At 38.2% G+C, this 23,328-nt stretch overlaps 2 protein-coding genes across 2 annotated transcripts; one reads left to right on the top strand and one right to left on the bottom strand.

Moving 5' to 3' along the window:
* Positions 1 to 2,981: 2,981 nt before the first annotated feature.
* LOC134652273 (L-2-hydroxyglutarate dehydrogenase, mitochondrial) lies at positions 2,982 to 10,736 on the bottom strand. The gene is made up of 4 exons (XM_063507446.1): positions 10,652 to 10,736; positions 8,267 to 9,136; positions 6,314 to 6,534; positions 2,982 to 3,176 (listed from the first exon to the last, which is right to left on the bottom strand). Exons 1-4 carry the CDS (start codon positions 10,717 to 10,719, stop codon positions 2,986 to 2,988), a joined length of 1,350 nt encoding a protein of 449 aa, XP_063363516.1. The 5' UTR covers positions 10,720 to 10,736; the 3' UTR covers positions 2,982 to 2,985.
* Positions 10,737 to 11,912: 1,176 nt separating this feature from the next.
* Positions 11,913 to 21,730, top strand: LOC134652406 (GRIP and coiled-coil domain-containing protein 1). The gene is made up of 13 exons (XM_063507589.1): positions 11,913 to 12,085; positions 12,204 to 12,299; positions 12,475 to 12,584; positions 12,771 to 12,916; positions 13,040 to 13,122; positions 13,924 to 14,096; positions 14,589 to 14,793; positions 15,145 to 15,427; positions 15,833 to 15,938; positions 16,373 to 16,576; positions 19,629 to 19,738; positions 21,115 to 21,192; positions 21,559 to 21,730. The coding sequence occupies exons 1-13, from the start codon at positions 12,001 to 12,003 to the stop codon at positions 21,728 to 21,730; spliced, it is 1,851 nt and encodes a 616-aa protein (XP_063363659.1). The 5' UTR covers positions 11,913 to 12,000.
* Positions 21,731 to 23,328: the final 1,598 nt, after the last annotated feature.

Below are 23,328 nucleotides of genomic sequence, written 5' to 3'. Positions count from 1 at the left end.
TGGTGATAAACGATAAAAATGCGACCGTGCTACTAGGGCAGCGGGCTCAGCACGGTTCCATTTTTTATCCACTATCACTAAGCCCGTCACTTTCGCACTTACATACTTGTTAGAACGTGACAGGCATGGTGATAAATGATAAAAATGCGACCGTGCTACTAGAGCTGATGTTGGAACGTTCTCCCACTCTCTATCGGGCAAGCGCAGACCAAATTCACATTCAAATTTCCTTGACAAACTTTCTTCTTCGTCAACTTTAATTAATGATTCACACTAGGTCACTAGCTAGGTATACATGTTGGCCTAAAAATAAGTGCATTCCCGTTGCCAGGGAGGTTTTGGGATTATACTGAGCAACTTTTACTGATAGGACCAACCCCGAAAACGAGTTATTCCCACTAGTTACCACCAAGTCGTTACCGCTGGTAACTACTGGGAAAAATAATTCCCAATAGTTACTACCAACTCGGTTTGGTGGTACCTACTGAGTAGATACCACTGGAACACGCCATACCTACATCAAAAATCATTTGCGTTTATATTATATGTGTGCACGACACGTCTGTACATGCGTCATTGTGTGGGTAAGTAAGTCGCTTATAGGGCTGATGAGGGCCTTTCATCCCTTGGTTAACAATCTACTAGTAACACACCTTTGTTTTTATTATGAAATGATGTAAAAAAAATACCCCGTTATTTGAAGTCGAGTGTGAAAATTATTATTTCTTGTAAAGATTAAATATCTGGGTGATTAAATATCTGGTGACACATATAAAAACTCGAAAACGAGCGTTTTCCCAGAGATAAGATCTAGCTAGATCGATTTTTCGCCCCCGAAAATCCCCGTATAGCAAATTTCATCGAAATCGTTAGAGCCGTTTCCGAGATCCCCGAAACCCCTGATATATATATATATAAATAAATAAATAAACAAGAATTGCTCGTTTAAAGGTATTAGATAGAGTCTGTGCGGAAAGAGAAGAGTCGTGAAATGTATGGGCTCCCTTACATTCCACGACTCTTCTGCACAGACTCTATCGACTAGTCATATGATCAATATGATTCGCTCGGATTATCCTGACTGACCATAATCAAAATTGCATATAAAAGTGCCAAAACGCTGAGCGTGACGTGCCTATTTGTGTTAATTTAATGAATGTATAGAGAATGTATACTTAGTGAACAAAAGCTAGGTACATTTATTAAGTGATTGTTAATAATAAATAATTACAGCATTCGTTTATTTGATTTGATTTCTAATGGTTTAAGTATTTTCCTCGCGTTGGTGTGGAAAGAAATGTTTAATTTGGTAGCAAAGGTTTTTTTCTAAGCCTCATGCTCTGAAGTTGAAACCCTCGCAACTTTCAAGATTCCTGTCCTTTTTTTTGGAACTTTCACTTACTCGTGTATCAATATTAGCACGAGGATATAAACAACAACTTTTCCCCTTGTAAAACAATTGCACATTGTACCCTACCGAGCGACCACGACCTAGGCCAAATTTTTTATTTATAAGTTTTTATTTTTTAAGTGTTATTAAGTTTTTCATTAATAATTATATGTGTAATAGTTATTGTATATTATTATAAATATTATAACGAGCCTTAACAAAACGATCACGTGTACTTTAGGCATTCTTATTGGAATAATTACATCTATCCATTTTCGGGAAACTTTCTGCTGAAAGGGACGGAGAAAACTACTGCCCCTATTAGCAGCAAGTTAGCAGAAAAGTGTCCGGAGGAAGGTTGTATGTGTAACATGAATTATTATTTTTATTATTATAAGCCTATACAGTGTCCCACTACTGGGCAAAGGCCTCCCCTCGATCTCCATCTTATTTGATTAATCACCATGTACTTAAGAGTAGGTATTATAGGTACACAATTACATGCACAATGAAGAGCGGAATTTCTTCTTAGGAAGAATCCTTTGACATGGCGCCTGGCCATTTGTAAGACGTAATTTTCATAGTTAATTGAACCTAACAGATTAACCGTGAAAGGGTAACAGATTAATCATGAAAGGTACTAAATCTTGGCGTAATAAAAATAGTTGTAGCGTAGCGTTTTTTCTCAAAAACGATATCGATACGGTGAAAAATTAAAGCGCCTGAAATTTTGTAATAGCAACGCAAAGTGTAAAATGAGTAAAACTCGGAAACCACAAATAAATTTGCTCAATTTATAATTGAATATTAAAGTACTAAAAAGGTACTAAAATTTGGCTTTTATAGAATTTATCAATCATCGCGGGATCATAGCGTAATAAAATACACCCGCCATTCTGACTGTCAGGTTGGCGGGTGTAACGTTTTTTGGTAATAACTTTAAATACCGTGAGGTACAAATTTTTTTATATGAGGTACCAAATAGTACAAATTAGGTACTAAAATATGGTATGCTTTTTGTTTATTTTTATTTACATACACCCGCCATCCTGACTCTCACATTTCGGTCCCATCGCTCGCCTCGCTTTCAACTCGCTCGCAAATCGCCAGTGTGCCAGCGCCCTAAGAAATAAGATAGAATATTCCTTCGGTAGGTACCTGTTGTTACATGTTGCTATGCGCGTCCCATATGCGTGTAAGCATAAAGGGAGGAATGGAAGGACTGGCACGCTAAGTAGTAAGCCTCCGGAGCTGTTGGGAGTAGCGATCGGACCGTTCCGAAAGGTCGCAAGTTAGAGTCATGTCGGAAGCGGTGAATTTTTCCATTATTATTTAAATATAAAATAATAGTACCCGTCGGAGACATTTCTGTCCGTTAAAAACTAAATAATTATACTAATTAACTCATAATTATTAAGTTAGTAGGTCACAAGAGGGCGTATTCTTAAAAGCTCAAGGGAGCGTTCAAAAATTATAGGGGCAGCACAGAGTTTGAAATTGAAATGTCATCGCTAAGTTTTTAATCGTAAGTTTAGTTCGTGGACAAGAACGCCATTTTATGTTTGAAACGTTTTAGGCAAGATGACGTCCCTTTTCTATAAGCTGCCTTTTGCGGTTTTGTTGGATAATTGGAACTGGTCGGCCATCTTGTCGGCGACCATCTTGGCGATGGCGAGCGAGGAGGTGGCGCCGGGCGAGGGCGCGTTGCGCACGTGCAGCACGCGCCCCCCCCCCGCGCCGCCCGAGCCCGGCTGCGAGTCGAACACGAAGTCCTCTATTAATGTACCTGGAATTTAAGAAATACGTTGTTAGATCTACAACTACATATTTCACTTTTGATGTGAGACGCCTTTTTTATTATAAACTGTACATTTTGTTACAAACTAAATTTTAATTATAAACTGTACATTTTTATTACAAACTACATTTTTATTATAAACTGTACATTTTTATTATAAACTGTACATTTTTATTATAAACTACATTTTTATTATAAACTGTACATTTTTATTATAAACTACATTTTTATTATAAACTGTACATTTTTATTACAAACTACATTTTTATTATAAACTGTACATTTTTATTATAAACAGTACATTTTTATTATAAACTGTACATTTTTATTATAAACTGTACATTTTTATTATAAACTGTACATTTTTATTATAAACTACATTTTTATTACAAACTACATTTTTATTATAAACTACATTTTTATTATAAACAGTACATTTTTATTACAAACTGTACATTTTTGTCGCCGAATTGACTGATCGAGGTGGTTTTAACGAGTCTCTCGATGAGGTTGCAATGTTTTATCGCTAAGATTCTTTGGCCACCTTTAGTTTCTATCATACTACGACGTTCGGAATGTAAAATTGATTTAATTTAGTACTTTTTTGTCTTTCATACCGAAACCAAAGACTATCCGGTGGCGAATGCACTAGTCCCAAAACGCACTATTAGTCAATACACTCTAATTTCGAAAGCCCCTCTTCTCATAAGAAACTAGGCCCAAAATACCATATTTCCAAAAAGGCTCATTCTCGATTTACACGAGAACCATTGAGAACTAGTCCCAAAATACACCTTTCCCAAAATACCCCAAATTGTGTTCACCTGTGCGTGGCGTAATACTTTATTCTCATAATGCGTAGGTCTCAAAACACGCTAGTTCCAAAATACCCTATTTTTTTGGAATGTCTCTTTGTGACTGCTTTCAGCCGTAATCATTACCCGTTTGATGCCTAAAATATTTTTTTCAAAAATAGGATTTATTTAATTATTATTTTGAGCTATACAGAGTGTAATCGTTAAGTGTTGCTCGGCGATAGTTCCGTAAATATAGCAGATATCAGAAAATTTCAAATTGATATCGAAAGTGCATATAGTGAAAGTGAAGGGCAATATATAGTCCGTCAAGCAAATCTTGTCAGTAGCAATGTAAAGCAAACTAAAGTAGGGCAACACTCAAAGAGCAGTATTGCGCTAAGAAAAGCAGCAATGTACATCGAACGAAAAGATTTTTTTTTCCGCTGAGCGCGCCCTGCGTACGTCAATTCAAATTGTCACTCGCGGTTTATTGAAAAGAATTGAAACATGGACGGACAATTTAAAAGCGATGTTAAAACAATGTTAATCAAAATGATGAACAAATTTCAAGATATCAAAAACAACTCCCTATCGTAGTGCTTATATTCTCTTTGTTCCCTATCTATGTATCCCTATCTATAATATGCCACTTGTTAATGTAAATTAGTGTACTGTTCTGGATGAATATGACATACCTGTGTAATTTTTTTGATTTGTATATATTGTACAATATACATATTAAAAATAAAACAACTGATATTTGGGTGTTTATTTAATTTAAAGGTAAATAACATAAGGGTCACTTTTCGACTTGGTTGCGTTGTACACGTACATAAACCGCCATAGGTAAGTATTGTCTGAAGAGATACTACCTACTACGAACGCCTTATATTGGGCAAGATTTAATCCTGCAACAAACGTGTATGGATTAGGTAGATATTGCGAAAGAACGGCGATATAATCAAGGCTCTTAATACTGTTTAAAAGGTTTACCTTTGTAAATAGTCACAACTGATTGATGAAAATATTAGACATGTGGGCCTATGGACGGTTTCCAGGACACAATTTATGGTCTTGTTGGATAGATTTAGACATACGTTTTAATTTTATTTATGCCTTTTAACCCTAAAACAAAAAACTGAACATAATCTTAAAAGTTCGAAAGAGTTCTTCCAGTACTTGTCATAGGTAACCTCAATTTTTAGTAATGTTTACCATCAACGAGCATGATTGTACATTGTAGGCCCCTTAGCTATGCTTATTCTTATTTAATGTATTGATATTTAATGGTGACAGCAGAAATATCTCTTGAAACAGAAACGATTCAGAATGAAAACCAAATGAAAACAAATAAGGTGACGGCTGTCATTCACGATTCACATTCCACAGATAAAACACAGATGACACGCGTTTTGGAATTATTTGAACACAGTGTTGCTAACCCGCGATTTTTCAAATTTGCCGCCTTTTACTACTGACAAGATTTGGTTGACGGACTTTACACACGAGTGTTTTAATGCCTGTGTTGATAAAGCAGTGTATGGAACTATCATAATTAGGTGGGCGAGAAACTACCCTCATTTATGGCATTTATGGCATGCCAGTGGCAGCAACACTTAACGATTACACCCTGTATAGCTCAAAATAATAATTAAATACGTAAATCCTATTTTTGAAAAAAATATTTTAGGCATCAAACGGGTAATGATTACGGCTGAAAGCAGTCACAAAGAGACATTCCAAAAAAATAGGGTATTTTGGAACTAGAGTGTTTTGAGACCTACGCATTATGAGAATAAAGTATTACGCCACGCACAGGTGAACACAATTTGGGGTATTTTGGGAAAGGTGTATTTTGGGACTAGTTCTCAATGGTTCTCGTGTAAATCGAGAATGAGCCTTTTTGGAAATATGGTATTTTGGGCCTAGTTTCTTATGAGAAGAGGGGCTTTCGAAATTAGAGTGTATTGACTAATAGTGCGTTTTGGGACTAGTGCATTCGCCACCGGATAGACCAAAGATTACACGATAGTTCTTTAGGATAAATATTTACCTCTCATTGAAAAAGAGAATGTATACCATTTCAAATACAGTCAGCGGCAGAAGTTGCAGTGCGGGCAAGGTGTTCAAAATTACCTTGACACGCTCTTATTCACTTAACAATAAAGTCGCGTTAAGATCATTTTCAACACCTCGCCTGCTTAGCAACTTCTGCTGCTGACTGTACATACCTATACAATAATACCTACAGTAAATCGACCTTCAACGCACGAGTGACTGACCGCACGCGCCGGCAAAACAACGCTAGGCATTCTCTTTCCCGCTTACCGTCTTTCCCCATAGCCTGCGCTCTAACGCCCGATGGTCCCCTCTCGACATCGGCGGTAGACAGAGACAGCACGAACTTCCTCAGCTGCGCTACTTGGAGAGGAATAAACCACGATCGTGCCATCTCCTTCACTCCGAAGCACGCGTATTTGGTAGCTACTTGGCGGAAGCCTTGGAAGTTGAAGATTTCTCTTAGTTCTTTCATGTTTATGTCGCCCCATCTGGAAAAAAGTAAATATAATGACTAACAATAATCTGGCGATTTCAACCATAAATTTGACAGATTCGTAATGAACCTATGGGATTCTCAGATATAGATACCTACCTAAGTACATTTCAACACGGTCGGATTTAAAATGCACAAAATAGAAACAACAGCCATCAAGTCCTAAAAATTTTAAGCCTAGTCCATGAGAGCTAAAGATCGGTTTTCCTAGGATAGCTGTGCCGTCATATAGCGGTCGTCTCCATACTAAATAATACGGCTAAATATGGATGTCGTAGTATTTGTATGGAGACGGCCACTATATGACGGCACCGCTTTCGGAGGAAACCAAAGCTTTAGCTTGGGTACGGTGTCAGCTGTCATCTCTATACAATTTGTAACCTTAAAACGCAAAATCTTGCAAAATTGTATTGAAATGATATCTGTCACCGTACCCAAGCTCTTTGAAAAGTACCATAACCAAGGTAAAGTTTAAAATTCCTTTATACCTTGTTTATTCAAAACCTACGCCACTCCTTATCCGTGCCGGACTTACATCAAGTTACATAATGGTACCAATTGATAAGGTGTTTCAAAATAGAAACAAACAAATAAGATAAAGTTGTTATCAAGTCTCATCTCGAATACTCATAACATAACTGTTAGGTACCTACCTACTGGAGAAATCATACGATTTCATTCGATAATAAATATACCTACACCGAATATTTACTAGTTATTTAGTTATACCAGTAGACCTTATTTCGCGGTATTAAGATTGACTAATGGTAAATTTGTATCTGCGGTAAGTCTAAAGTGGTACCTAGGGTACCTAACATAAGGTGTTAACATAGAACTGAAATACGGATGTGACACGATATACTTATTTGGCTACTTTGACCGGCACTGGCCAATTGGCCATTTAATGCTGAATGTACCATCGTCCACACAGTTTAACTTTACAATTCATAAACCTTACGGCAAAGAAGGTCTAACAACTAGTCATACAGGTTGTGCCTATTAGTTATTACTCGTAGTAGTTAAGTACTAACAACTTACTAAGTACGATGTTCAAAAACTCTGCTGACTGCACTCACTGCATCTTAACTGATCATCCATGGATCTTATGTATTTGCAATAAGGTTTATATACGAATACGAACTAATAGTTAAGTGTTGGCCAGCAGAAAACCGCAGCTCGACCTCAACCTGTTAGATTGACTGGTTTTGTTTCATGATATGATAGAGCAAGGTCGACACATCCTTATTGATCCCGATATCGATACCAATTTCACGGCGAATTTATACCGGCGGTTCCTTGCGTCATCGAGGTACCCAACTGTGTCGACGATGGTATAAGTATCCTCTAGGCTAGGACCTAGAGTCTAGGTAGCCATCTGCAGAAACCGCAGATCGACCTCAACCTACTAGTTTATTGGTAGAGCAAGGTCGACACATCTTTTGATCCCGATATCTAAACCGATTTCACGGCGAATTTATACTGCGGTTGGGTTTCCGATTTCAATGACATTGGGAAACTAGGTCCAAAGACGTATTATGTTGCTAATAATATATAGATAGGGATAAACAAATGTATCGATAAATCCATAAAGGTGAGACGACTACCTATCAAGTACCTATTCAATAATATAATAGCTGTCGGAATTGGAAAACAAGCATCATACCTACTTGGATCAGCTGAATCAATATGAAATCATACAACAAAATAAAATATGGTTTTAAACTTACTTGTATCCTTCTTTCGCAAACGCCAGAATCGCATTTGGTCCAACGATGATCCTTCCATCAATCCGCGGCGTCAGATGCACTCCCAAGAACGGGAACCTGGGGTCCGGCACCGGGTATATATTAGCCTTCACTAAATCGCTCTTTTCCCTAACTATGTACAAGTATTCTCCTCTGAAAGGGACTATTTTGGGCTCCTCAGGGCAGCCTGTCAATACTGCGATCGTGTCAGAATGTAAGCCACAGCATGTCAACACATGAGCTGCTCGCACTTCTTGCCCTTTCTCATCCGAAATGATCACAGGATACTCGCTATCCTCAGCTTCGGCGAACTTCCTAACTTCGAAATTTAAATATTGCTGCCCGCCCCGCTCTACGAAATCCCCGACGAAAGATCGGGTGACTTCCCCCCAGTTTACAATGCCAGTGTGCGGAGACCAGATGCCTTGTAAACCGTCGCAGTTTGGTTCGATTTCCTTCATCTGTTTCCTGTCCATGAGTTCCAGATCTTTGACTCCATTTTTCTGTCCTCTCTCATACAGTTCTAGCAGCCTAGGTATTTCAGCTCGCTCTGTGGCTACGATTAATTTCCCGCATTTTAAATATGGCACTTTCTTTTTGTCGCAATACTCGTAAGCTAAGATGTGTCCTTCAACGCAAAGCTTCGCCTTGAGCGAGCCGGGTTTGTAGTAGATGCCGGCGTGGATGACTCCGCTGTTGTTCCCGCTCTGATGGTGAGCGAAGCGGTGCTCCTTCTCCAGGAGGGCTATCTTAAGGTCGGGGTAGCGTATGAGGAGCTCTCGGGCCGAGGCGGCGCCGACTATACCTCCTCCAATAACCACTACGTCGTATTTGGCTGCATTGCTGAGTGATCTGAAATTAAAAAGAAACAATTACCTAGCATAGGTACCTAAGAATTTACACTGTTGTATTTATTAGAGTTTAGAGATGACTTAACTCATACACCGCATTACGTAGCCGATTATGTATGCATGTTTTCCAGGAATGTAAGAATATGCTACATAGGGATAAACAACAACGTGTCTTGACTAACGAGAGGTAATGCCACAAACGCCTTGCACAATAAAGTGCGTGCGTGCGCGGTTTATCGCAACATGTTGCAGGTGCTGTCATTTGAATTAGGTCAGTGAGAATGAGAATATAGGATGCCCCACTAATAAATTTAGAAAAGAGCTTTTTCTATGTCTCATCATCTTGGAATATTCTTTTTATGTTCAACGAAACACAAAAATAATGGTTGATTTATATTTGACAATTATGAAGAATTCAGCATAATAAATTTAGAAGCTATGTTTTAATGCAATCAATTAATTTATTTTAATAACCAAATTAAATTAGTCTATTGAAAAATTTATAGGTAATGATTTAATTTTCGTCTCTACAACACCTAAACTATATATTTTAATTTTATCTTCTTTACTACCAAAATATTGGCTGATGGACAAGATGGTCATTTATTCATGGTCCACCTGAAAGAATACTATAACTGCAAAGAAAATAATTAATTGCAATATTTTACAAAATCTTACCAGTTACATACAAACAGAGAATGACAATGATTTATTTAATTATCCTCTACATAGTAAATAAATCATAGCAATATTTTCCCCATTCATATTTATCTATACTGATGAAGGGATGATGTAATACATACTATACTTCTTATCAGAACAATAAATAATTATCTCACATTTATTTACATTAACTAGTTTATTATATAAAGCAGAATAAATTAAATGATCCTGCTTGTTAAAAATTAAATTAGTTTATTATAGGTACAGAATTATATGGAAATCATATTTTATGTATACACCTATCACAGAACAAATTAGAGACATATTTGTTTATCTCTTTTTATGTTTCCTTGTGAGCAGCCTATTTGTGTGATATAATACGATGCAACACCATCACAAAAATATATAGGTACTACATTAAACTACAGGCCATCCAGTTCTACGAGAGGGTTTGGGATTTAATCTCAACTAGGTTTCCCAACAATAAGCTTCACACACCCCTCAATTTCTTTGCAAATGAATGCAGGTTGCCTTACCATGCTTTTCTTCATCAAGGATGGAGTTAGATGGTTATAATAAATGATATTTTATACCTAAAAGCTTTTTGAAAAATTCATTGGTATATGCCATGGCATGGATCTAGAATGTATATGCCAAGGTTTGAGCTTACGACCCTTGGTTTGGAAACCACATGCATTACTGCTCTATAGGTTGCATCTATATTTCATAACATGACAATCCCAGCAAGGGGCCATTTATAAGCTAATGATAATAGGTAACTATTAATTTAAAATAACCATATTCAAAATAACTTTAAGCAAAATAAAAAATAGTAATAACTGTAAGTACTTACCGAATATTCTGAGCACCAATAACACTAGATAAACCCTTAGTAAACAAGCATTTACTTATGATAGACATGTTTAGATCTACTGCGAAAAGACACTTATAATAAAAGTTTGAAACTTCTGTAGTCTTACCAAGAACTGCGCAAACTTATGGTTAATACGAATTCGCGAAGTGGTTAACGAGTATTGAAGCCCATTAATTTAAGTAAGTACTATTGTAATTTGGGCGAAGCGATGACATAAATAAATCGATTAGGTATTTGAATGAGTCAACTATTGAGGAGTTAGTGTTAGTACTAATTTGCTCCTATAAAATTATATTATTTTAAGCGAGTTTCCATGATTCTCTGACCGATCACGATGTAGCAATGGAATATTTTATCTAAATATTCGAGTAGGTAATCGCGAAGACCTTGACTCGCACTCGGTCTTGTTGACAAAAATGACTGTCAGATGTCAGATGACATTGACAGTTCGTTATTAAAAGTGCGTTCAAATTCTTTAGTTCTTTAAACATTATTCTGATAAATAATTAACATTTATTTCATTGAAAAATACAGTAAAAAGACAAATAAATAACTTATGAACTAAATACAACTATGAATAATACTAAATTAAAACTAACAATCCTAAATATATCTAAAATAAAACAAGGAATATAAAAACTACTGAAAGAGGCCTCCCCGCGCTACCCCCGGTGCAAAAGTGCCCATCACACTCGCTGCGTTACCGCGTTGAATTGCGATGGACAGCCTTTGCACCAGGAAAAACCCGGAGCGCGGGTCAAGGCCACTTTCTTGCAGGCGGCGACCTACTTCCCTAAGGAAGGTTTTTGCCTCAGCGCACCAACAACCGGACGTCTCTACGGCTACTGGAACGAAAAGGTAATTAGTGCTGAGTGCTGAGTACTTTTGATGTTTATGTAGGGCCGCCTCTGATAAATGGAGTATTTTACACATTTCATGGTTTGTGTTAGAGTAGTGTGTTGTGTCACTTTTATTTTCCATATTAAGGAAATAAATGCAGCAATTGCAGCATGAATTGTTAGAAAATCGCATTTAACAAACCACGAAATCAAAAGATTTGTATGTACGTATGTATTTAGATAGTCGAACGAACGCTTCATCAATCAGCGCTTAAAAAAACAAATGACAGCTGATGAGAACTTGACGTTCTTGAGAATTCTTTACTTGCGTTTGCAATATGTTTATGTTAAATTATTTTAATGCGTTGAATTAACTAAGTTTTGAACTGTTGCCCTGGTGCTAGAGATTAAGAAGTTAACCTAGAAGGGAGAAGTTAGTACCGCTCGCTAAGTTTCCGTTTAGGTTGTTCATGACTTGAGTGAGTAATCATGGAGTCTCTGTCGAAACAGGAGTTGATTTCAACGATTACGAAGCAAGCAGACCAAATTAAGCGCTATGAGTCCAGACTTAGAGGTATAAAAACTACATTCAATGAGCGTCACGTACTAATACTACAGTCGTAGTAATAGTATTTATGCAGTATGCACCAGATGTTATTGTTATTGAATGTAATTGTATGCGGACATTTCAGATGTTGTGGCAGCATATAAAGGGTTGGCTAAAGAGAAGGAAGCACTGGAGACCAGTCTCAAGGCTTTAAACAAAACAGAAAATGCAGCAGAAGGAGGTATTTGTTGTTTTTATTTTATGCACTAAATTTCCTTACCATTTGCAATTGGGCTACTGTAAGGGACCGCTGGCTCTTTTTATAGTTGGTAGTAACTCTCCTTATGATGTTCGATTTCATGGGTTTTAATTTAATTTTGGTGTGTGTAAGATTGCCGCAAAATTATTTTCTCCAGTTACAGATGATTCAGTGGCCGCCCTGACTGAGTCCTTGTCCACGCTGGCTGCGGAGAAGTCCCGGATGGAGGAAGCATTCCAAGGTGACAAGAAAGTCACAAGGGAAAAGGTAAACCTTAACACCTTTTAAAAAAAAAACTAAATCTTGAAATAGATTCAAACTTTGTTCTGGTTGCTCTAACCGTCTAATCAACTGAGCTACTACAATCTTTGAATCAGACTCAAAATGATAATATTTTCCATTTTTCCTTCGTTCTTAGGTTATTTACAAATTTTAATAAAATGTGGTTTTCAGTATGAAAACATGTTGTCTGCAATGCGAGAGGAAACCAAAGCGATGATACAGCAACATCAGGTTGAAGTCAACAATCTAAAGGCTAAGATAGCCTACGAGATACAAGAGCGAGAGAATGAGAGGGCAGATCATGCAGCCATGTTGAAGTAAGTTATTGTGTTAAGGTCAAATAGTGACAACAACGAAAACAAAACAACTGAACACAACTGATCCTTCTTCTCTGTTATTAATAATAATGATTCTTGATTCTAATAAAATTATTGTTTCAGGGAACTTCACTTGAAACTAAATTCGGAAAGGAAAACAAAGGAAAAGTTGGAAGACAAAGTTGGACAGTCAACGGAGGCTCAATGTAAGTTGTTACTATTGTTTCAAAATATTTTCTTTAGCTAATAAATAGCCTAAAGTAAGTAAATATTATTTATTGTGCACCATACAGCTGTAGTGTTTACAGAGAATTTAAAATTTTGTAAATGAATAAAACCGCATCAAATGTAATTTACCCCGCAACATAATGGCCCACTGAGGGGCTCAATCGAGCTATGAAAGAAAAACATAGGTATTTTTATTACTCATACAGCAATACATAATTGCAATTACAAATAAAAAATAGGCTGTGTACTTATTTCAAAAATTTAAGCCATAGGTTAATGTAAACAAGTTTTTAATCTTAAGCTATTTCTCTAAGTAGTTTGACAATGTAATCTTTATCACAGCCTGAATAAAATAACTTATTTATTTTATTTTATTTGGGATGCTTACTGCCTAATATACATAGGTTGATAGACTTATCCGCTAAATGCAAATTACAAGCTTCCACATATATAATGCTAATTAACAAAAATATAAAGGTCTCGAAATAGCAAAATATTACACTGTATAGGTAAATAGAATACACGTTAGAAATTACGAACACAAACTTAAGTCGGGTATCGTTAACTATCTATTGACAATAATATTTTTAACATTATTAATCTTACTATGAAACAAATCCACATCCACTTAGTGTAATATGTTGGGTTATTTTTTAAGTACCTAAATGTTTACGATTCCTATGCTCACATTTTGTGGTATTTCTCCTTCTATAACTTTTCACAGCTTAAGATCACATGAAGTTTACTAAAATATCACGTTAAAACGTTATTTAACACAGCGTCCCAAGCGGAGCTAGAAAAGCGTGTGCGCGACCTGAGCAGCTCTCTAGAGGCTGCACAACGACGCTTACAACGCGCAGAGGCCCGCACCGTCGAGACTCCGGCTTTACTCGTGCGGCTGCAGAATAAGTTGGCGTTGGTCGAGCAGAGCCACTCCGTCGCCATCAGAGAGGTCAGTTGTTGGTTATAGGGAGCTAGCAAAGGAGGGTGGGCAAATTGGCCTAATGACCAATAAGGACAAGCTATATGTCACTGGATAGCTTATTCTAAGTTCTAATACTTTTACTATGGCAGATAGTCCCAAATCTTTGTGTGAAAAAAGTTATCACCGCAAAAAGTAGTGTGAGTTTAAACGTGACTGTATAGTTTTTTTCGGTACTAAGTTCCTGTGTCGCAGATCATTAAGGTTTTGTTATTGTGGATGATTTGGTGTCACGATATTTTAGTTTTTTTATTCGTTTTCTTATGTTTTTTTGTGTCATATTTGTTTTTTTTAAACAGAGATTTGACAAGTCTCGTCATACAAAAAAATGGAGTATATAAAAAAACCTTTCCAATGGTATGTCGCTTATTCTTATTGGCTCATAGGCCAGTGTCCATACAAATCTGCCCATCCTCCTTTGGTAATTTTTCAAAAAAATTTGAAGAAAATTTTAACCCACAGGAGCAAATAAAAGTGAAACGCGCCGAAGAATCGGCCCGCAAGATCTGCGCTCGCCAAGAAGAACGAGTCGCCCTTCTAGAAGGAAGGGTGGCAGAACTGTCGGCCACCGTCGGAGAGTATGATGTCAGGAGGCGGAGGGACCAGCGGCTCATCCAGTCACTCCAGGATGCCATGAACGGCAGGCTGGCGGACATCAGCGTGCAGCGTAAGAGATTTTTTTTATTTCTTAGGCTATCTGAGTGTCCCACTGATGGGCACATGCCTCTCCCCTGTTTCTCCATAACTCCCGATTTAGCGGTTCCTCCGGCCAGTTGTAAAGGAAGACGGCAAAGTCGTCTCGCCATCTCTGCCTGGGCCTGCCCCGCCCACGCGGCATACACTTGGTGGCTATGTTAGCCCACCTATCCGGATGCCTGCGGTAGACGTGGCCAGCCCAGTCCCATTTGCTGACAGATCTCACGAGATTGAATCAATTTAATTTCATAACAAGTAAAATTCAGTTTGTATGAACTATAAAGCTTGTTTCAAAATTACTTCCCTCTTATTTTTGTTTTAGAGGAACCTCAACAAAAGAGCGAGACGGACAACGAAAAACTAGCAGACAGCGAATACCTCCAAACGCTAATAGACAAAATACACATCCTAAAAAAGGAACTCATCTCCGAAAACGAAAAACTCGGGAGCCCGATCGACTTGACCGGCATCTTCAAAATGGCCGCCTACGAAAACGTTCACACCAAGTGTATTGATCAATATGAGAATTTGAAAATGGAATTCGAGAAGTACAAAGCGGAGAATGTAAAGAAGGAGGAGGCGGATGTGAAGAGCGAGATGGAGAGGTTCATAATTCATAATTCATAATTTATTTATTGCATCCATGGTTGTTACATTGGTGTTACATAGTGAAAGTGAGTTTCACATGGACCCTGGTAGGGCACAGCAATAGTCTTAAATCTAAATTATGCTAGGTATTCGACAGTATATTTATATAATAATTATAAAATTAGGTCTTTTAACACAATGGTTAAGAGATTGTAATTTAACATTTTATAGCAATGAATGTCTAGGAAATATTATTGATAATTAGAATTAACATTGAAATTGTAGGATAAGTATATAATATTAATTTATTTATTTAATAGTCATGTCAAGAATAAGAAATTTTATGTCACACAAATTTAATAATAGTGATTAAAAAATATATGAGATAAAATTATAAAATGAGTAATAATTAAAACTAATAGGTTGAAGAGCGAGAGGGCGTTACTGAAGGAGAAATTGGAGACTTACGGCATGATGCTGGAGGACGAGCGGCAGGACAAGGCGGAGGCCGTTAAAGCTGGTGAAGAGGTAACTAGCTTAAGGCATATGCAAAAGAATAGTCTTTCACTAATAGTAGTGTTGAATTTGTCTATTTATCTAAGCCGCAGTTTAGGGTGGTATTCCATCTGTCCAATTTCTTTGTCATAGTATACTGCTTCTCATTTTTGCTTAGTGAGAAAGTGGGACGCAATAACATTGGACAAAGAAATTGGACAGGTGGAATTCCACCCTTAGACAGATGAAGTTGGTGATGCTGTAGGGCCCTGTACATTAACTGTATCCATTCTTAATACGTTTGACAATTCGTTTACCACAAAACGTATGGCGCCGGACAGCGCCATCTACTTTACAACTCGACTCAAGAACAAGTTGGTCACCTTTGCGTTCTCAGTACATTCTAAGATATGAGTTCATCTGAAGATCATATTTATAAAAAATGTGGTTCTCTTTTTTCCTTTTAGAAATTAAAGTCTCAACAAGACTACCACAAAGAGATAGTGTCAGACCTGCGCGCGCGCATCCAGAGCCTCGAGAAACAAGTGGTCACCCAGCGAGACCGATACGCCGCCCTACTGGACGAAACCGACCAATACATACGAGCCAAGAACGATAGGTCGAGGAAAGTCAGCGTCGAGAACTATAAGGAAGGACACGGCTTGCTTACTGTGAGTTTATTTGTCTATCTGTATAGTATAATGTCCTAAACTTACCTAGAGCCTCGAGAAACAGGTGGTCACCCAGCGAGACCGATACGCAGCCCTACTGGACGAAACCGACCAATACATACGAGCCAAGAACGATAGGTCGAGGAAAGTCAGCGTCGAGAACTATAAGGAAGGACACGGCTTGCTTACTGTGAGTTTGTCTATCTGTATAGTATAATGTCCTCATCTTACCTAGAGCCTCGAGAAACAAGTGGTCACCCAGCGAGACCGATACGCAGCCCTACTGGACGAAACCGACCAATACATACGAGCCAAGAACGATAGGTCGAGGAAAGTCAGCGTCGAGAACTACAAGGAAGGACACGGCTTGCTTACTGTGAGTTTGTCTATCTGTATAGTATAATGTCCTAAACTTACCTAGAGCCTCGAGAAACAAGTGGTCACCCAACGAGACCGATATGCAGCCCTACTGGACGAAACCGACCAATACATACGAGCCAAGAACGATAGGTCGAGGAAAGTCAGCGTCGAGAACTACAAGGAAGGACACGGCTTGCTTACTGTGAGTTTGTCTATCTGTATAGTATAATGTCCTAAACTTACCTAGAGCCTCGAGAAACAAGTGGTCACCCAGCGAGACCGATACGCCGCCCTACTGGACGAAACCGACCAATACATACGAGCCAAGCAAGAACGATAGGTCGAGGAAAGTCAGCGTCGAGAACTATAAGGAGGGACACGGCCTGCTTACTGTGAGTTTATTTGTCTATCTGTATAGTATAATGTCCTAAACTTACCTAGAGCCTCGAGAAACAAGTGGTCACCCAACGAGACCGATACGCAGCCCTACTGGACGAAACCGACCAATACATACGAGCCAAGAACGATAGGTCGAGGAAAGTCAGCGTCGAGAACTACAAGGAAGGACACGGCTTGCTTACTGTGAGTTTGTCTATCTGTATAGTATAATGTCCTAAACTTACCTAGAGCCTCGAGAAACAAGTGGTCACCCAACGAGACCGATACGCAGCCCTACTGGACGAAACCGACCAATACATACGAGCCAAGAACGATAGGTCGAGGAAAGTCAGCGTCGAGAACTACAAGGAAGGACACGGCTTGCTTACTGTGAGTTTGTCTATCTGTATAGTATAATGTCCTAAACTTACCTAGAGCCTCGAGAAACAAGTGGTCACCCAACGAGACCGATATGCAGCCCTACTGGACGAAACCGACCAATACATACGAGCCAAGAACGATAAGTCGAGGAAAGTCAGCGTCGAGAACTACAAGGAAGGACACGGCTTGCTTACTGTGAGTTTATTTGTCTATCTGTATAGTATAATGTCCTAAACTTACCTAGAGCCTCGAGAAACAAGTGGTCACCCAGCGAGACCGATACGCCGCCCTACTGGACGAAACCGACCAATACATACGAGCCAAGCAAGAACGATAGGTCGAGGAAAGTCAGCGTCGAGAACTACAAGGAGGGACACGGCCTGCTTACTGTGAGTTTGTCTATCTGTATAGTATAATGTCCTAAACTTACCTAGAGCCTCGAGAAACAAGTGGTCACCCAACGAGACCGATACGCAGCCCTACTGGACGAAACCGACCAATACATACGAGCCAAGAACGATAGGTCGAGGAAAGTCAGCGTCGAGAACTACAAGGAAGGACACGGCCTGCTTGCTGTGAGTTTGTCTATCTGTATAGTATAATGTCCTAAACTTACCTAGAGCCTCGAGAAACAAGTGGTCACCCAACGAGACCGATACGCAGCCCTACTGGACGAAACAAACCAATACATACGAGCCAAGAACGATAGGTCGAGGAAAGTCAGCGTCGAGAACTACAAGGAAGGACACGGCTTGCTTACTGTGAGTTTATTTGTCTATCTGTATAGTATAATGTCCTAAACTTCCCTAGAGCCTCGAGAAACAAGTGGTCACCCAACGAGACCGATACGCAGCGCTATTGGACGAAACAGACCAATACATACGAGCCAAGAACGATAGGTCGAGGAAAGTCAGCGTCGAGAACTACAAGGAAGGACACGGCTTGCTTACTGTGAGTTTATTTGTCTATCTGTATAGTATAATGCCTTAAACTAGTCACTAAAACAAGTCGCCCGAAGAGATAGATACGCCACTTTTTTAGAAGAAACCGACAAATATATTATACTAGCGACCCGCCCCGGTTTCGCACTGGTTAATAAATTATACATAAACCTTCCTCTTGAATCACTCTATTTAAAAAAAACCGCATCAAAATCCGTTGCGTAGTTTTAAACATGTAAGCATACACAGGGACAGACATACAGAGGGAAGCGACTTTGTTTTATATTATGTAGTGATATTCGCCAAGAACGATAGATCGAGGAACGTCAACATGGAGAACTACAGGGTGGCCAAATAAGAGGTATACACTTTATTTTTGAAATTTTATTCTATAAAACATAAAAAATATTAAGTATTCCTTGTTAAATATAATATGTAGGGTCAGCAATTACACATGGAAAATAATGTCAGACAAATGTCCACCTCTAGCAGCATGGCAGATACGAACCCTTTTCATCGCGTTTTTCATCACTTTTTCACACATTTCTGGCGTTATCTCAGCGACAGTGTTTCGAATATTTTGTTTTAATTGCTGAAGGTTCGTTGGCCTATTAGCATAGACACGACCCTTTAGATAGCCTCACAGAAAAAAGCCAGGAGCTGTTAAATCAGGCGATCTTGGGGGCCAGTCAATGTCACCGTTTCTCGAAATTAATCGACCGGGAAACGTTATTTTTAATGTTTCTATTGTTTTTAATGATTAAAACACGTTGTTCCGTCGTAAAACGCTCCATAATAAATTTGCCGTATCTACACAAACTAATTTTCATGCAATAACTGTCATATTTACCGCCAAAATAAAATGGCGGCAAAAAAAAGTTGTATACCTCTAAGTTGGCCACCCTGTATAAGGAATGCACCGGAAAAGTACAATCACAAACAAAAAATGTCATCGAAAATGAAATGTTTGACAAAAAAGGTGTTATTGTCAGGACGTGACGGCGCCGCCGCACATGCTGCACTACGCGCACGAGCTGGCGAGGAAGGACCTGGACATCTCGCAGCTGCGCAAGGAGAAACACATACTCGAGGGACAGTTCCGGTGAGCTCTCTCATTACGTACAGAACTAATATTGTTATTATTTGACGATCCTTCTCAGGTGATTTTTAGGGTTCCGTAGCCAAATGGCAAAAAACGGAACCCTTATAGATTCGTCATGTCTGTCTGTCTGTCTGTCTGTCTGTCCGTCTGTCTGTCCGTCCGTATGTCACAGCCACTTTTCTCCGAAACTATAAGAACTATACTGTTGAAACTTGGTAAGTAGATGTATTCTGTGAACCGCATTAAGATTTTCACACAAAAATAGAAAAAAAACAATAAATTTTTGGGGTTCCCCATACTTCGAACTGAAACTCAAAAATTTTTTTTTCATCAAACCCATACGTGTGGGGTATCTATGGATAGGTCTTCAAAAATGATATTGAGGTTTCTAATATCATTTTTTTCTAAACTGAATAGTTTGCGCGAGAGACACTTCCAAAGTGGTAAAATGTGTGTCCCCCCCCCTGTAACTTCTAAAATAAGAGAATGATAAAACTAAAAAAAATATATGATGTACATTACCATGTAAACTTCCACCGAAAATTGGTTTGAACGAGATCTAGTAAGTAGTTTTTTTTTTATACGTTATAAATCGCCTAAATACGGAACCCTTCATGGGCGAGTCCGACTCGCACTTGGCCGCTTTTTTATTTTTCATATTATGAATTTATTTGTATTAAGCATCTTTCTTTTATTTAAATGTATTTCTGACGATCACAATATAGATTCTTATAAATTGACATTAATGTAATTTGTACTGTAATCATATATTGTGAAATAAATAAATCTAATCTAATCTAATATGTGGGCCGTGGGCGGATCAACTACCTGCCCTGCTAAGCTAATAACTATTATTAAAAAAAAAAAACCCCTACGCATTACGCAGAAAAATCAATTTTATCCCCAAAATGCCTTACATCACTTTGGAAAAGAGCTGATACTCTTCAAACTACTGGATCGATTTTATCAAACGTAGCTAAGCAACACCGCAAGGAAACTCGCTTTCACCTAAAAAAATCGCAACGATATCGGTACATTCGTTTAAGAGCTACGATGCCACAGACATTGGCGTCAGACATATAACACCTCTCTTTTTGCGTCGCGGGTTACAAATCAGTATTTTAAATAAAAATTGAATCCAAACAGTATATTTACAATTTTACACCTTAGAATCTTAATCTGAAAGTTCAATTTTCAAGTTCATTTGTTTTTTTGGAATACCGTCTTTTAGTTTAGGAGGGCAGCTTTTTCTTGTTGTTATTTTGGACCATCAACCAGGAAACAATAATAACACAGTTGGTTAGAGGATATACCACGTTGTAATAATAATAAAACAGAATAATAGGTACTATTACACACACTATTGTCTATTACAGAGATCACCAGCGTGACGCGACCATAGAGAAGGAGCGATTCAAAGAAGTCATCAGAACACTCAAGGAAGAAATAGACAGGTGAAACTTATAACAATTTATTGTAGGTAATCAAATTATTTGACGTTAAAACTTACAAACCAGATGATACCAAAGGTTCGGTTTCTAGTTTCGACCGAAACCAATCCTTCGCCCGAAACATGATTTTATGCCGAGACCGAAATACCTGACATTATAAAAATGCCTCTTTTTAAATATTCCCTGATAAAATGTCATTCAATAGAACTTGCTAACTATGTAAACAAAAGTTACTAGTAAATTGACATTCAGTGTCAATTTTAGTATGGCGGTTTGTTTACATAGTTAGCAAATTCTATTGAATGACACTTTATAACTTAATATTCTCAGAATAGGGTCGTATAACATAGACATTAAATGTTATTTCAGGCTGCGAAGAAGCCAGTCCCGCGAAGGCGCCAACCTGGAATACCTGAAGAACGTGGTGATGGCGTACCTGCTGTCCACGGACTACGCCGGGCGGCGGCACATGCTCAACGCCATCGCTGCCGTGCTACACTTCACCACCCGAGAGAAGGACACGGTCATATCTACATTATAACGACAGAAGAGCGACAACTTGAATCAATATAACTAGGTAAGTAAATCATACACATCATACACACTATCACAGACACATACACACATACACAAACACAATCACACACACACACACACACACACACACGTTACGCAAGCCCACACCTACTTTGTATATTTTTAGGGTTCCGTAGCCAAATGGCAAAAAACGGAACCCTTATAGATTCGTCATGTCTGTCTGTCTGTCCGTCTGTCCGTCTGTCTGTCCGTCCGTATGTCACAGCCACTTTTCTCCGAAACTATAAGAACTATACTGTTGAAACTTGGTAAGTAGATGTATTCTGTGAACCGCATTAAGATTTTCACACAAAAATAGAAAAAAAACAATAAATTTTTGGGGTTCCCCATACTTCGAACTGAAACTCAAAAATTTTTTTTTCATCAAACGCGTGTGGGGTATCTATGGATAGGTCTTCAAAAATGATATTGAGGTTTCTAATATCATTTTTTTCTAAACTGAATAGTTTGCGCGAGAAACACTTCCAAAGTGGTAAAATGTGTGTCCCCCCCCCTGTAACTTCTAAAATAAGAGAATGATAAAACTAAAAAAAATATATGATGTACATTACCATGTAAACTTCCACCAAAAATTGGTTTGAACGAGATCTAGTAAGTAGTTTTTTTTTATACGTCTTAAATCGCCTAAATACGGAACCCTTCATGGGCGAGTCCGACTCGCACTTGGCCGCTTTTTTTTTCTCTCCCTTCATTTTTCCTAAAGATGTTTATATTATTGCCACTTGTTATTGCATGTTAGCTGTATTATTGTGGACATCTGTTACTGGCTTTGTTTTCTGTTCATTGTGCTATGTATCATGTACTTTTTGTATTGCTGTTGATGCCCCAAATAAATAAAATATATAAAAATAAAAATAATATAATGTGTCGATAAAACAGGTTGTGAGGGGCGGCAGCTGACGTTCACGAGGGTTCATGATGGCGTACGGCCATTTCGGCGAAATAGGGATAATTATTTATCTATTTATTAATTACGGTAAACCGGGGTGACTTTCAAAGGGGACAAACTTCGATATTTCGATATTTTTATTTTATTCGGAATTTTTAGTAGTAGGTAAACAAGTAGGTATGTATAATAATCTAACTTGTTACACGAACAGTTCGGGAAAATAATGAATAATGCTAATTTAGTGGCAGTTTTAAAACTATCCAAGTATCACCAACATTTCCTAAAGTCACCCCGTTTTACGGTACCAACCTAACAACATTTCCAATGAGAAAAGCATTAAGCCAGGGATACACTAGGGGGATAAATGTCCCAAGACACGTGTCGTCAGCGACGTTCGGGTGAAGTGGCGCGTAGTGTATCCCTGGCTTAATGCCAAACATATTTGGGAATTATACTTGGTCAACCAGATCTTGACAGTAGAAAAAGGCGGCAAATTTGAAAAATGTAGGCGCGAAGGGATATCGTCCCATAGAAAATTTGAATTTCGCGCCTTTTTCTACTGACAAGATCTGCTTGACCGTCTATATATAAATTTGACTTTGAGAAAAATTAAGAAATATCTGGGAACAATCGTTACAAATCGTAGATCGACT

The sequence above is a fragment of the Cydia amplana genome, chromosome 1 (assembly GCF_948474715.1).
Source record: "Cydia amplana chromosome 1, ilCydAmpl1.1, whole genome shotgun sequence".
In the NCBI taxonomy this organism is placed as follows: Eukaryota; Metazoa; Arthropoda; class Insecta; order Lepidoptera; family Tortricidae; genus Cydia; species Cydia amplana.
Note: the sequence above shows the minus strand (reverse complement) of the source record. Positions and strands in the feature narration are given on the sequence as shown.

Bases quoted from the DNA above. Each gene is read 5' to 3' on its own strand.
- LOC134652273 (XM_063507446.1), bottom strand. From the start codon at position 10,719: ATGTCTATCATAAGTAAATGCTTGTTTACTAAGGGTTTATCTAGTGTT. The intron at 9,137-10,651 runs GTAAGTACTTAC...TTTTAATTTCAG, and splicing joins ATTGGTGCTCAGAATATTCG to ATCACTCAGCAATGCAGCCA. The intron at 6,535-8,266 runs GTAAGTTTAAAA...ACTTTTTTCCAG, and splicing joins TTTGCGAAAGAAGGATACAA to ATGGGGCGACATAAACATGA.
- LOC134652406 (XM_063507589.1), top strand. From the start codon at position 12,001: ATGGAGTCTCTGTCGAAACAGGAGTTGATTTCAACGATTACGAAGCAA. The intron at 12,585-12,770 runs GTAAACCTTAAC...TGTGGTTTTCAG, and splicing joins AGAAAGTCACAAGGGAAAAG to TATGAAAACATGTTGTCTGC. The intron at 16,577-19,628 runs GTGAGTTTATTT...TGTTATTGTCAG, and splicing joins AAGGACACGGCTTGCTTACT to GACGTGACGGCGCCGCCGCA.